Below are 16291 nucleotides of genomic sequence, written 5' to 3' on the forward strand. Positions count from 1 at the left end.
ACATTATCTCATTCCTAACTCTAGTAATTGTCCGGAAACCATTTTTCTATTTTTAGTAACAGTGACCTTGACCCGAGAGGGTCCAAATGCAATACAAACCGGGGTCTCCACATAAGCTTGCTATACACCAAGTTTGATTACAATATCTCATTCCTAACTCTAGTAATTGAAACCATTTTTCTATTTTTAGTAACAGTGACCTTGACCTTGACCTCAGGGGATCCAAATGCAATACCAACCGCTATCTTCATGTAAGCTTGCTATACAACAAGTTTGATTACAATATCTCATTCCTAGCTTTAGTTATTGTCTGGAAACCATTTTTCTATTTTTAGTAACGGTGACCTAGACATTGGCCCCAGGGGGTGCAGATGCAATACCAACCGCTATCTTCATGTAAGCTTGCTATACACCAAGTTTGATTACAATATCTCATTCTTAACTTTAGTTATTGTCCGGAAACAATTTTTCTATTTTTAGTAACGGTGACCTTGACCCCAGGGAGTCCAGATGCAATACCAACCGGGGTTTCCACATAAGGTTGCTATATACCAAGTTTGATTACAATATCACACTCCAAACTCTAGTTATCGTCCTGAAACCATGATGTGGACCGACCGACGGACCGGCCGACCAACCGACCGACAAGCTGACTCCTAATAACCCCCCAATTTCGTTTGTGGGGGGTATAACAACAAAAACGCACTATATTTCACCTTGTTAGTGCTTTCGCTTCTTCTCCATTCTTAAAATATTTTATACAGAATATGTATAACAATAAGGTCTACATAAAGTTCATTCAGGGCCTAAAACGACTGAATATGTCAAGAGTTATTTGCCTTAGAATAATAAAAATAAAGACATATTTTAAAGTCAAATTATTGAATTGTGATAAAACTGCCATTTCTTTGTTTTCATAATCTATGATCAGATGTCATACAGGACGGACATCTTAAATAGTTCAACTATAATATTGACCTTGAAATGACCTTGACCTAAAGGTCACTATTGAATTTTGCTTAAATTACCATATCTTTGTCATTTACAGATATTTTGATATTGATGACCATTTCAGACGTAGAAATGAGGACTGGTATCAGTTACCCAGATTCTGACCAAGTACATGAAATGTACTTGCTTTTTATTTGCAATATTCAATGCTATCTACCCTTGTCATGTGGAGCCTTCATAAGCAGATGGGCGATATAAGGCCACAATGACCTTCTTGCTTTGTTCAATGATAAAATTAAATTGTTCAATTATAAAATTACATTATGACATTCAAACAAAACGCTTACATTACGATATTTTAAAATATGCTTTAGTTTTTTATCAATAGAACACATTAAACTTCTTTTCCATCATTTCCTATGCGGAAGAATGTTTGTTATAATATACACTATTACACATTATCTATGTAACTTATAGGCGAAATGTTTTGTTCTTTATGCGATAAAATAATACGGTTTTAGTAAAGGGACGGACAGACTTTTCCCCCCTTAAAATGAACGGTAGAACCAAACCTCCATAGTCAACAAGAACACAAAAATCATTCCCACTTCTTGATGCATTATATGAAAAGCTATTGTCAAAAGCAAAGCTTAATTTTTAATATTTTTTGACATTCACTCAGTTCAATCCCCGGTTCGTCCGTCCGTATAGCCGTCCTTTTCTTTATGTCTACAAGATTACATTTATTTCAATATCATCGTTTTTTTATCTCTGTTGCTGCTGCTGCTGCTTGGTTCAATACCATAAAAAATTATTTGAAAAACATCCTCGGCTTAAGCATATTTCTTTTTTTAAATAAAATAAGTCAGAATTATATAGGATCACAAAAATATTGCACTTAAATGTTTATTTCGTCATATCTTTACCTGAAACAATATGAAAGTGACAGAACCAATAAAAGTAACGTTTATAATGAATATATTTTAATACAGAAAATACAGAAAATGTGGACGATATGCGACGCAAAGGCACACTCTCGCCGCAAAACGTACCAAGTACGATATGCACCGCAAAACGTCCACATGTGTACGATATGCGACGCAAAACGTCCACACGCGTACGTTTTGCGGTATGGACGTTTTGCGATGTTACAATGCAGACTGTGTATAGTGTGATACTCTTAGGTCTTGATTTGATGCTTTTTCAACTTACTACATGTATTAATAGATCTGCTTGAACCAGTAGAGAATGATCTAAAATCATTAAAATCAATTAGAGTTGTAAAACTGATGAACGTGCTAGCAACGGTGCTTTAATAAAACAATTATAACTGTGTCATGTCCGGTTGTATAATTCATACCCTTGTTTTATTACACACAAAGACACTAGACAAAAATGGTATAAAATGATGTACAACATGCAATATTTCTTTGAGAACATTTCAAGTATTCGATGTGATTCCGTTCATTAGCTTCTGAGTAAGTCAGTTTAATACTTATACTGTTACCAGAAATACCTCAGATTTCCACTCCAGGGGTTGGCAGGCAAAACATTATTATGCCAACAAGATGGTGGATAAAAGATATGATAAGAATTTATTGTTATGTTAATATTTTACAGATGAATTTGTTGACATTACAATAATGCAAGAGAAGGGTCAAGAAACGTACCCAGTTGGTCTTTGTATTTATCCGGTAAGTTACGTAATTGTTCATGTATTTAAGCAACTGTTAGGTAGCTTGATTTTATACCTTTATTTAAGCTAAAGCATTTTTCTGTAAGATATGTTTTCTGTGAACTTAAAAAAAACATGCGTAAGGGATTTCAGTTACCTGAACCTCTCGAGCAATCTTGAGACCCTGAAGGTTGCAGTAGATAATTACGTTGGAATAGGGAAACTTTTTTAACAAAACCAAATCTTAGTAGATAAAAATGACCAGAATAAATGGACAGTTTAATATTCAAATACTGTAGTATTCAACCTTTACTAATTTTATAAAAAAAAATTTCTTAGAAATAAAATACTTATTTTTATGATGTTTTCAGTGCAGTCACCGTTCTTTCTACACACTACTGCGGCATATGTTGGCTTAAAACACATTTATGAGCTTCGCCATGACAAAACAAACATAATGCGTTTGCGACCAGCATGGATCCAGACCAGCCTGCGCATCCGCGAAGTCTGATCAGGATCCATGCTGTTCGCTATCAGTTTCGCTACTTGTTATAGGGTTTTTAAGCGAACAGCATGGATCCTGATCAGACTGCGCGGATGCGCAGGCTGGTCAGGACCCATGCTGGTCGCAAACGCATTATGTTGGTTTTGTCGTGACTTGGCTCAAATTTTGACTTCACATCAGTATTCATATTGAATTTTACTGCGCATTTTATTAGTAGACTTTTAAAGGCTAATGCAAAGTATGTTGACAAGTAAACAGTTTAGAATTTGTATTTGTAAATTAGAAAATATATAGAGATAAAGTAAATTTTTAAATGGTATATTACACACAGATGGACCCAGGTTATGACATAGAATGTGGCGATCAGCATCAACAGTATCTGTATTCACAACATGACAATTGTCCCAGGACGTTGGAAGGGGATGTGGGTGCTTTTGTAATGGGTAAGTTAATCTCTAAATGATATCTAGCAAAAGATGATTTTACCTCTTTTCTTGCAAAAATCAGTATATGTTACTTTGTTTTTGGAATTGTACGTTATTTTTCATGGAATTTAAATAAAAAGACAAGTTTTGTTCCGAGACAAGGTAAGTATATGGCCGGGTGGATCCTCGGTTGTCTAGGTTTTCAGTAAGCGGGTTCCTTTTCCATGAAATTGTGTCAAGTCTCTTGTCTTATTATGATACTTACAGGAATGTTATCAATGTACAAATATAGGTTACCATTTTACATGTACCATAGACCGTCAAGGGAATATGTATGTATATAGAAACTACAAATAGACAAAATACTTCTTCCAAAGGAGGTTAACTACATTATCTTAGCGACATGATTTTAGTATATGTTTTGCGATAACTAGTTCAATGATATTTCCAAACTCGTTATTTATTATTGACTTCCGCAAACTGTAAGCATACTGTTTAGGAATTTGTCCCCACCCCATTTGGGAACATTGGCTATGCTTCTTATCTATTGCGGTTAGGGATTAAGTTTGAACAAAATTGAGAATTTTAAAACAGTTTTTATTTGTATTTTACTTTTATGTTTTGATTTTATTAGGCTCGTCGGTAGAAATACAGCACAAACTTCCGCCTGGACAATATTTTGCTCTGTTTCATTTGGACGGTGATCAGCAAGAGAAAAGATTTGCTGTTATAATCAGATCATCATGTCACTTACAAACAAAGTGAGTTCATTTTGAATACACGTATATATTGTCTTACACTTAAGACGTTAGTATCTCGAAATTGCCATGTTATATATTGGAGAATAACAAAACTGAGTCTTTAAACTACTATATTGAATTCGAGTTTAAGCATGTAGATGAGCTGTTACCGCTTAATTAAAGCGAGTGATCCTTAGCTTTGTTTGATTGAAAATTCTATATAACACTTGTCTTGAGTGAAATCGTGAAATTGGAGAACTTTTAAAAATAATACATTCATGACCGTTTTAAAATAAAACCCATACATTTTTACCGCTTTAAGTGTAAAAATGAAATGTATGTGCCCACTAAATCTACATAACGGAATCAATTTGTATAAAGTTTCGCTCGATTTGATAATAACTGCATCTTAGAAATTCGGTTGTCTTTAACGAAGTAAGATTTTTTCTTGTTTGTTTCAGGAAACACCATGTAGAATAGACGCAGGAACGTTCGGGAGTGGAGTACCAAGTTTACACTGCTGCCTGTCCTACCAAAGTTGCGCATGCGCAAACTATTAGCCTTAGCCAACTTATTATCGTAATCTGTTCGTAGCGTTCTATAAAAAATTATTTATTGAAAACTATACAAAAGTTATTTATTGAAAAGCAGTTTCACTAGTATAGAATTCTTCATACAATGTATATTGAAATACAGACTGTTTGCAATATTGAAATAGATAAACATACTCATTTATTGAAATAAATTTATTAGGCTTCATTTACGCGTTCTGTATTTCATGTCTAAAATACATTAACATTGCTGTTAAAAGCTATTTATAGTGATAGAATTTTATCATTTATGTGAAATTAGTTGAAAAGTAAAAGCATTCTGTGATGTAAAATTTGTGATACTAGTAATAATTATTTTTTATTGATAAGTTATGATTTTGCATTTTTTTTTTTATTTTATCAAACATACAACATGGACGACGCAAGGTACGTGAAAAGGAACTACCAAACTTGTCAGTAACTTTGAAACATTGATTTCCTTTGTTTGTTGATTTATACCTGTTACAGCATTAAAATTTTCGTCTTCTAACAAAAGGCAAAATCAATTTTTTAATCTCGGTGTTCAGATAAATACAAACGTATTTGTCAACCATTATTTCTAAAAGGGTACAATAAACAAAATCAATTATAGTTATCATTGTGGCTTCTTCATTCACTTCTCGTTATTAAATCAACTGACTTGTGTAACATATCGGTTAATATCAGTATTTACTAATGGGATAGTAACATATATTTATTGATCAGTCTTCTAGGCAATGTTTCATGCCAAATATATAAGCTCTGGACATATTATAGTTTTCTAGTAAAAGTGTTTAGATGTTTTTTATACATTATTCTCCTTAAAGCATATGGCCCCATGGTAGGGCCAATTTCAAGCTAATGATCAAAGTTGAAGACGCATTATGCTGTAGAAATGCTTTTTTCAAAAGCCTTTTTATTTTATATTTTGTGTACATTTATAGTTTCCAAAAAGCTACCCTTTGCCCGATTATCTGAAAGTATGGAAGTCAAAATACTATTTTGTTCACACTTTACTACTTTAATGAAAAATAATTTTAAAATACTTCCTTCATGTAACAAGCATCTAACATGCTCTGAAATCATTATTAAAAAGTTATAATACACGTTTGCCCTTCCTGAAGATGTAATGATTCGTTTCAGAGGCATAATTTACCTTTAATATAACTTTCGCAAAATACTAAAAATTGATGCTACATGCGGATTGTCAAATATCTAAGCTCTGAGTTTTGTATTTTAAGAGTAAAGTATTTCAAAATATAGTAATTATTGAAGTCAACCCGCGGGTTGAGGCCAATATTGACCTCAAGGTTACTGTTTATATCAGTTTTATGGAGGTCTGAAGTGCATTACTTTAAATCTATGTTAATCAAGTTACTTTATGGACAGGGTCAATATTGGCGCAATATGCAATATACTTATTTTAATTTTATGGAGTTCCACATTGCAGTGGTACATACAAAATAACTGAGCTCTTATAATTTTAGATTAATACAATAAGACTTAAAATTTAATGTGATTTCCTATATAAGTTTATATTTACAAAGTGGCCTATTGGACGAGCCCCATTATGACACAAGGGACATAATGAATATCAATTTCTAGAAGGGTACAGTGCTATACTATCAAACCTGCGGTCTGCATATTGTTATTAGTTACATTTCTGTCAACTACTTTCAATTTTCTTTCTTTCGTTCAAAAGAAACAGAGCGGGCAAGACATTGCTAACAGGCTGACGGACGACCAGATGCATAAGACATTTTTCGGGCGTGTAATAAACATTTTTATTTGTTTCCATTTCTTATTTTGTGGTCAAGCATTTCGAACTCTTAACCCGTTGAATTGGAAAGTGACTAGCCTCTGCCACCAGTATAGAGCTAGACCAGCCCGCACATCCGGTCAGTCTTGCTAGGCTGACAAACTTTACATTTCCATCATCATATTCCCAAACTTGACAATTGGCAGGTCGAGAATTAAGATATGTCGTCAATTGAAGGAGCATTGAGAGGGTTATCGTTTAAACAGAGACCACGTTATCTAATAACAACCCGTCTCTGAGGACCACTTTAAATCCTTATTTCATTTTATAAATTTAGTATTATTAAATAGGTCTAGCTTTAAAAGTGTGGTTGTGTCAACAGTAGAGAATTTACAATTAACACACATTGCAACATAAGCCAACGAACAGTAAAAATAACGAAAAAGAACGATTTATTTAGGATTATTAGAATTCTCGTTAAAATGAAGTACAATTTTGGTATAATAACTGTGTCTTTATACGAAATTAAACTTTTCCCCCAAAAGAAATATAGAAAAACATGTTTGATACTATCCTAAGATAAATTACGTTACTTTCAGGCCTTTCTGTAAATACAACTTATCCCGAACACGTTGTCATACAAAAAGCAAAAGCTAACACAATAATTTGCGAGAATTAGTGCAAAATAAATAGCAAAATAAATTAAATGGCATATTTCAACACTTTTCAAGTCTGTAATGACGTCATATTCGTTCATAGTGAAATAATAAGTTGCACGATTCTTCTTAAATTTACATCAAGTCTTTATCGTGTTTATGATTTACATGTGTTTCTTTAATGCAACCGATTCGTTTAGGAATGTCTTAGTAAATATCCAGAAAACGTAGAGAGACCATTTCCGGAAATGGTACTTGAATCTCCAAATGGCCACAACTTTTTTACAGATACTTTTTCACCTTTCTTTAAAGATACAATGGCTGTACCACCATTTTGTGTGCGCCCGCAGTATAAACTTCTTCCGCCGCTTAACGTTCGCTTCCGGTGATCACATACAGAGTTGAGAATGTCTCTTTCGGGCCCCTTTTCGTTGCGTATTTCAACGTTAGTTACCAGGTAACTATCTCTCTCACAGGCTATATTTAATGACAGAAGGTATGTTCCAGATGTGGGGCAGGTGAACTCCGAGTTTACTTTATTATAAGCTCCACCCATATTTTCTACAATCCTGTCGAATTTTATCTTATTGCCATAACCTACTGTGACGTCATTATCCAATGTAACATGAAATCCCTTCTCATCCCCTGCAAGATTGATTATTAAATAATTAAGGTAACAACAAACAAGGCGGCCTACAGGCAATGAAAAGTATACATAAGATATGACTCATTTTCATTTCCTACTATGACCAACAAAGTATGCTTGCGATATTTTATTTATCTTATTTATTTGCCAAAGGATACATGTAGGCGGACACTGGCGAGGTCAAGCTGTTTTAATGAGATATGTTTTACATTTGATGTGCAGACGCATTTATCACGGATGGTACAATATCCAAGGTAATTTATCGCTAAAGTATAAAAATGTCTTAAATATAAATCTTCCCGTTTCAATTTATCAGTAATAGCGACGATGAAAAATCAGTATTCATTTTAAAATTGATTTCAAGTTTGCCTTCAAGATATCCGTATATACTCTATATATTTGAAGCTTCCTAATCAGTTAAATTTTATAACCGCCAATGTATCACACTTGCTCAATAAACCAAACATTGTTTATAATAAATATATCGTTAATATATTGTAAGTTATACCAGCAGAAAAGACTACATTTTATTGCAAACGTTTGATTCGTAGCAGGGTCTGATTTAGTGTACTTGTACCTCTTATATTGTTTTGTTTTTACTTATGTTTTAATATTGTTGTTTTTTTTATAATGGTGATTCACTTTATTGTTGTTGTTATTTTATAATATAAATAACGTTTAATAAACCTTTGTATATTAAAAACAAAAACGTTGCTTATGTTACTTCACTGACGACTAGGACGGGAAAGTTTGTTTTAAATTTTTTATGTTGTTAATCTGCACATGTATATTTCATTGTACTGTTAAATATGTAATATGTAATACATCTATTTCAGCGAAGATAACAATTTCATCGTCGGTTAACATGTTACATAATATGTATAAATCAATGATAATATTAATGGTTCGGCTGTGGGTATCCGACGATGAGGAATTTAAACTTAATAAAACACCTTCATCTATTGAACATGTTTATAGTACATCTCACATAAGCTGCAGTCTTTGTTAATATAAATAATCGGACGAGTTTCATACATTTTATATTCATATTACCAGACGTAAAACATAATGACATAATTATAACGATAGTGATGATGATAATGATGACGACAACGACAACGACGATGATGATAACGACACCGACGACAATTATTATGTTTTTTGCTGTCTAAGTAGTTGTTATCGCATTTGTTAATATTATTATACATTTACTTACCAGAGTTTCCGAGTGTGAAACCTTCCAACATATTTAATGGCAAAGGAACATCCGGCAAGGCAGTTGTCGGGGTTATTGTATTCGTATAAGAATTACCTGCAAATAAAAACAATAAAGATGAAAAGATTGAAGAGATACGACAGAGATTGACTTAGATACCTCTATACTATAATTATAAAAAATAATGACAGGTTATAAGGCCCTATATAAACGGTTCTTTGCATATATAACCCGAGCAGCTAGAATAAATATCTACAGCGTTTTCAATGGATGACAAATAAAGCTAGACACTAAGTTTATATAATGATTTTTATAGAATTGCATAGTTTTTTCACGCTCCTCTCGGCTCAGTCTAGTCGTTCGGTTTGTTGACGTCATATAAATGTGTATGACGTCATATGACGTTAAGCATTTGTATTTTTGATGTGCATGTATCGTGTAATAATGCACTTGATTGCCATATCTGTGTGATAGGGTTTAACGTCACACCGACACAGTATACTAAGGTCATATGGCGACGTTCAAACTTTACTGCTGGAGGGAGACCTCATATGCCCTTCCGTGCATTATTTCAGGCATAAACGGGCACCACAGTAGAACCACTGACGTTCCACAAGCTAGCTAGATAGCTTCTGATACGAAAAATCCAAGGTCCTTGCCAAGATTCGAACCCACAGCGGTGAAGGGAAAGTGGTGTTAAAATTGTGAATTTACGGAGATGAAATCAGGAATTCATAAAGTTGAAATGTCTCCACCGGACTGTCGCAATAGGCCTATTTCTACATCATCAACGGTGCACATTTTCTTATTTAAATAACATAATAATTTCAGACTAAGTTTGATTGAGTCTGTACACAAGATATAATGAATAAATGTAACATTCCTAACGACCCAATCACCGGAACCAATAATCTCGGAGGACCAAAAAATATTTTAATATTGAAGTGAAGTACGGGGAGTAACTTTTTACAGCTGTCAGTCACACGGCACTTGACATCAGCTGTTGAGAAAAATCTGAAAGAAGGGTTATCCCTTGGAAAGCTTGTAACATAGGTATAAATATTTACATACCAGCTTGTGAATTCTGAATTTCAACTAGTTGTTTAACGGCTATCTCCAGGTCTCGGACACGGGTAAGAAGGTTATGTATAGTAAGCTCGGTCATCTGTTGCACTTGACATCCTGCCATATATACAGACCCTAGTAGCAAAGCAAGCTTGAAATAGCCTTCCATTGTTATCAGTAGCCTGAAAATAAAATCATTTCAAACACTTTAATTTCGCTTACAATTTTTAAGTATATGTTAGTGTTCATCCGTGCTGTTCTACAGAAATTAGAAACTTCGACGGAAGCAATAGCGACCGGAGAATGTTTCTAATTTTTGTAGAACATCTACGGATGAATACTAACATATTTAGTGTCAAACTTTATTTGACCTAATTAATATTCACTTTATTATGCCACCAACAGTCTGCTTTATTAAACAAATTACCTAAGTATATGTTATTGTTCATCCGTGCTGTTCTACAGAAATTAGAAACTTCGACGGGAGCAATAGCGACCGGAGAATGTTTCAAATTTCTGTAGAACAGCTACGGATGAATACTAACATATTTAGTGTCAAACTTAATTTGGCCTCATTATCATTCACTTTATTACGTCACTACGCGGTTTTATGAAGTACTATAAAAATAGAAGTCGGCTATGAACGGAATTGGATATAGTATCGACTTTTGTACTTCTATGAAAATTAAAGTACAGAATTTTTAAGAAATACAGCGTTTTCATTGGATGACAAATAAAGTTGGACACTAAATGGTGGGTTTGACCTTGACCTTATAAATATGCATGATTTACGTCACTTTGCGCGATTGTGATATGGTGGATGCTCGATATTGAAACATTTATTTTCGGAAAATATTTTTGATGAGTTGGACAATTGATACTCAGTAGATATGATTGATACATGTATACACAAAATGGCATGTGTTAACACGAGGTCACGTAATGTTTTTTTGTTGTTTTTTAAAAAAAAAAACAACAAAAAACAAAAAAAACAATGTCTACTTTCACTTTCTGTCTACCGAAAAAAAAGTGAATAGACGCACTCCTCTAAGTAACGAATTAATTAAAACATTTTCCTACATTCGTAATGAAAAATACTAATTGACATTCTGTTTAAGTTTTTAATTTTTACACGTGCAGTATCTTTTTCGCCAAGACATGGATTTAAACCTGAACTACATGTACATGTATATTCTTTATCCATAAATACAAAATTCATGTAGGTTGACATTTTGACGGCATTTTACTTAATGAATATTCAAAAGCGGCCCATGAAAGCGCATTTGCAGATTTATGGAAATGACTATTTTTACAAACGCCGTTCTATGAAGCACTATGAAAAATAGAAGGCGACTATGAACTGAATTTGATATAGTATTGATTTGATAGTATTGATATAGATATAGTATAATTGAGCCGCGTCACGACAAAACCAACATAATGGGTTTGCGACCAGCATGGATCCAGACCAGCCTGCGCATCCGCGCAGTCTGATCAGGATCCATGCTGTTCTCTTACAAACCCTATTACAAGTAGAGAAACTGATAGCGAACAGCATGGATCCTGATCAGACTGCGCGGAGGCGCAGGCTGGTCTGGATTCATGCTGGTCGCAAGCCCACTATGTTGGTTTTGTCGTGATGCGGCTCATTGATACTAACTGTTATCCGATAATCCGTTTCCAAAATTGACCAATATTGTTACACAAACAGCAACATATAATGGAGGAAATAAGATACTGTTATTCTACCCAGAATCCTACTCATATATATAACATGATGTTTAAATAATATAAATATTGATAGTACCTCTTCAGCAAAGGAGATTGACATTATATCAATAATTGAAAAATGGAGTGCCAGACAAAATTATTTGTTGACATTTGACTGATTTGAGTAAATATTGCCAATTTATTATTATGCAATGCTTTGATTTAAAATACCAGCGGTTGTAAAAGGTATAATTTTGTATTGTGTATCGAAATTGCTTAACTAGTTTGTTGAAATTGATCAGGTCTAGTATATCGCTAGATTAATCTGAGACATTAGATATCTTATGTCCCAGGATTAATGGATGATGCACCAGCACTAAATGGTTCATTTCATGATGCACCAATTGGTGTACCAGACTATCATACAAATCTTTGAAGACCCATTATTTTGATAATATAACAGTGTGAATTGTGGCACCTGCACTTACTATAGATAATATTCATAGAAATATACTGAACTAAAGATATTGATGTAAACACTGGCAATTCTTGCACTTTTTGAAAATCTACATGATACACTAATTGGTGCATCCCAAAATTGGAAGTGGTTCTAGTCAAGAGACAATTTTAAAACTTAGTATACCTGATCAGAATAATAACTAGATATGAAATATGGAAATGAATTTATGTCTGAAATTTTTCTGTGGATTCTCCTGAAGTTCATTTAGATCAGAAGTTGTCAATAAAACAGACTATTACCAATGTTATGTGCAGGTGTCAAAACAACAAATTATTTACAGAAACGCATTTATCAAAATTGTATTCCTTAATCGGTGTATGTTTTGTGTATTATGTACCAATTTTGTGCATCATGCACTAATCTGGCGAATATACTAGACCTGTTGATATCACACGCGTGTAATTAGATAAAATGTATATCGAGTGTGCAAAGGGCGTTGCATTCCTTGTGTTTATTCATAGTATAGAGGGGTATAGTTGCCGTTATTATTTAATTATTTGCTTATATTTTTCAATTATTGATAGAATGTCAATCTCCTGCTCATTTTCCACATCACTTAAATATATATTAATATACCTTGTATACTTTTGTGTTACTACGTGTAAAGTTCCAGGGTTAATGTTCTTCTTCTCATTGTTTCACGACAATGAGCTTCAAATAAAATACGTGAATATGTTCTGTTCTGTTTTGTTTTGTTAATAAAGTATTGCTCTGTTCTGCTCTGTGATTGTATTAGATATGAAAACTATACACATCAAACATTTATTTAAATGATATCAAGTCTTATTTAAATATATTTACCTTTTAAACGTGAATAAACCTGGACGAGTTATCCCAAATAAGTGATTTAAACAAACAGGTTTTCAAAGATAAGTACAAATCTCCATTTAAATATTTACCGTGCAAGTTAAGTTTGCTTGAGGCTCATGACATAAGAATTTCATTCATACATGCAAAGGTGTGTAAATCCAACCACGCATAACTTTTCCCACCAATATTTTACATAAGTACTGCACGACGTCTAGATACAATTAGCGAATGACCGACGGCCGTATTGATAATTCACTGTGTAATCAAATCTGATTTGAGATTCATGCAACCATTCAGGGGGTCGAACGTATAGCGGTGCGACACTCCTTTAAGCGATCATGCGATACGGACTAATAGCCGACGAAAGTGGGTATGAGCATGTTTGTTTTCAAATATTTGTTGTATCTTGTATGTTGTAGTTTCTTGAAAAATAGCATTGTGCATGCTGATCAGAACTTATAATTGTGCATGATCGTCAAAATAAAATTCTAAATTTTATAGTATTGAGGAAGTTATTGAGGTATGTGTTGCTGCAAATTTAACGCACATGCAAACGAATAATGTATCAGTAGTTTTAAAACGAGATATTCGATTAGTTTAAGTCCCAACATGTTTATTTTTGATAACAAAACGATATACAAGAGTAGTTTTCCATATCTATCCGAAAATATATACAATATTTCCAGTTTTCTTATTGTACGTCTAATATTTGGTTCGATAAACCAACTGTACGCATAAATCTTGGTGTGTTTTTCTGTAGCGACGGGGACTTCCTCATTACAGTACATTCTTATTCAATATTGATGAAATATTAAGTTTTGTGTTTGTATGTTAATCATATGTAAATCACAGTGTCAATTAAAACAACAGTGTCAATTGATGTATTATACTATGATTTAGTTAAGTTAAATATTCTTTTCTCACAAAGGTTAAATATTAGAATTAGATAAGTTGTTGCAAAGAAACTTCAAATTCTATCAAACAACCAATAGTAACGATAATATTCGTTTTGTTTATTCCATTTATTCAGTAAAGGTTTTATCATTTAATAATACGTTTTTCTATTATTAATTACATATTTATGTTGTCAGAAAAATAACTTTAATTAAAACAGCAACATATGAGAAGTGGATCTACCTATTGTATTACATGCACTGGTCGAAAAAAACGTCTTCCATCCGTTCTTATGTTCATTCAATACCTTGAGAAGTACATGACTGTAATAAATTGTGTTATTGTGGTTTTTTTGAACAATACTGGTTTGATTTCCTCTATGGATTTGATCACCGTAGGGAACGTGTTACAGTATCGCGTTTTTCGGTTACAGTATAGAATTTTCAAGATGGGGGATTATTTATGGGAAGAGAGGTATGTGATTTTTATTCAGGTCCATACTACTAGTAGTTTAGTTTCTAAAAGATGTGTTTGTGCTTTGCTTGTAAGGAACAGAATCCGGTATCTAGTCATATATTTCTTCAGACCCTGCACCGCAGATTTATCTCTATATTGTCTCATAAATGTGCAGATTTGATGGTTTAAAAATTTGAATCGAGAGACCAACGCATTTTTCTCCAATTTCGACATTATTTAAGCATGCCTAGATAAAGTAAATCTTCAAAACGTTAGTCCTTTGTGTTTAGAAACGTTTATAAAAGTAAATGACCAGCTGAACCTATTTTCCTGTTGATAAAATGCGTTTGAAAAAATAAACAATGTTGCAGTATAGAGCGAGGTTAATTTTGAAGGGTTACAGCATAGATCTAGCGACTTTGATCCAATTTTGTTACAGTTTATACCCAGATTTCGGTTACAGTTTAGATACTTGCCGAATTTCAAACAAAGTTTGTGTATCCATTATCTTTATTAAATAACTCATACCTTTCTATTTAATACATTCTTAAAAGGTTGTATTACTTTTTTATCTTCAGCAGAAAAGTTATAGTTTGCTATTTTTCTTACTTTAAGTTTCAGATTGAGACTTTTTGCAGAATAAGTAATGTCCTAAGTTAGGACTGTTTTCACGACAACAACAGTAACTTTTATCGAATTGTATTGAGAGAAAAAAAATTATTGCTTGATTTCATTACATATTATAATAATGCCTTTTAGTATAAAATAGAGAAAAAAGAATCCTTAACAGAAGTCCAACACGGAAAACATGAAAATCTTGCAGGCTCAGTTTGATTAAACCTGTTCATGGCCGGTAGTGGTAACTGCAAGCTACCGTCCACGCCTCCTAGCACCGGCTTCAGCAGAATTAACATTAAATATGAACTGGTACACTTTAGATTTTTAACATCTGTGGATGTGTTCATATGGCGGTTATCATGGAACCTTCAATGTGACACGTTATTGCCATTCTATGGAAAGCGGCATATTACCCCTAGGTTAAAAATTGCGCGTGTCCTAAACGAGAATACAATGAGTGAAACTAAATAAAATGAAATTTTGAGAGGGGATCGGAGGTTATGAAGCCTGCATACCATAGATAAGCTGTCAAAAGACACAATTAACAAGTAGGCAATACCCTAAGAATGAGTAAACAGTATTTAAGTGAGCAATACTACAACCTTAAATTTTATTTTAAGTTGGAATTGCCATCTACCATAATGTATTATGTACGTATTTAAAAGGGTTTGTTACGTTTGGCTGTTTCAACGACACTGAGGTCATGTGAAAACATTCCTACTTAAGTGTAAAGAAAGACCCGAGATATCCTTTGTGAAACATTTCAGACACGAGCGGGCACCTGACTAGAACCACCGACCTTCCGTAAATTAGCTTGATAGATTCCTCACATACAAAGAATCCAAAGTCATGATTGGATTTCAACTACAGCAGTAAATGAAAGATGATTTGAAGTCGACGGCCTTATCCCGACTCTGCCACTATTATGTACCTCCATCAGGCTCACTAGAGAAGATATTGTAATTGTCTGACCTTAATTTATACTCTATAATTTTCAATATTATTTTCTTTTTCAGAAACATGAAAACTGCTATACAGGATGTCTGAAATAAAGAAAAACGACTTTTAATTTAAAA

At 33.3% G+C, this 16291-nt stretch overlaps 2 protein-coding genes across 4 annotated transcripts in view; one reads left to right on the top strand and one right to left on the bottom strand.

The window, feature by feature from the left end:
• The window catches only part of LOC132745282 (calpain-5-like), a 34133-nt gene extending 28533 nt beyond the window's left edge, over positions 1-5600 (top strand). Inside the window, exons 15-18 of the mRNA XM_060734157.1 lie at positions 2572-2645; positions 3463-3574; positions 4191-4317; positions 4758-5600. Coding sequence (XP_060590140.1) covers positions 2572-2645; positions 3463-3574; positions 4191-4317; positions 4758-4776 — 332 coding nt within the window. The 3' untranslated portion in view covers positions 4777-5600. The remainder of the gene's footprint in view (positions 1-2571; positions 2646-3462; positions 3575-4190; positions 4318-4757) is intronic.
• A 1814-nt stretch (positions 5601-7414) lies between these two features.
• On the bottom strand, positions 7415-13479 carry LOC132745283 (uncharacterized). Of its 3 annotated transcripts, none has more exons than XM_060734159.1 (4): positions 13388-13479; positions 10214-10389; positions 9143-9238; positions 7415-7925 (listed from the first exon to the last, which is right to left on the bottom strand). In XM_060734159.1, coding segments are annotated over exons 1-4 (723 nt in total). In that variant the 5' UTR covers positions 13390-13479; the 3' UTR covers positions 7415-7476. The 3 variants fall into 3 exon arrangements, with proteins under 3 accessions (XP_060590142.1, XP_060590144.1, XP_060590143.1); XM_060734161.1 differs by having other exon boundaries at positions 13337-13479; XM_060734160.1 differs by lacking the exon at positions 13388-13479 and adding an exon at positions 13239-13381.
• Positions 13480-16291: the final 2812 nt, after the last annotated feature.

Source organism: Ruditapes philippinarum, unplaced genomic scaffold (genome assembly GCF_026571515.1).
Source record: "Ruditapes philippinarum isolate M1 unplaced genomic scaffold, ASM2657151v2 ctg4552_1_1_1_1, whole genome shotgun sequence".
NCBI classification, from domain to species: Eukaryota; Metazoa; Mollusca; class Bivalvia; order Venerida; family Veneridae; genus Ruditapes; species Ruditapes philippinarum.

Coding starts and splice junctions, on each gene's coding strand:
- LOC132745283 (XM_060734159.1), bottom strand. Junction 9,239..10,213: donor AATTCAGAATTCACAAGCTG/GTATGTAAATAT, acceptor TTTTATTTGCAG/GTAATTCTTATACGAATACA. Junction 7,926..9,142: donor TTTCACACTCGGAAACTCTG/GTAAGTAAATGT, acceptor TCAATCTTGCAG/GGGATGAGAAGGGATTTCAT.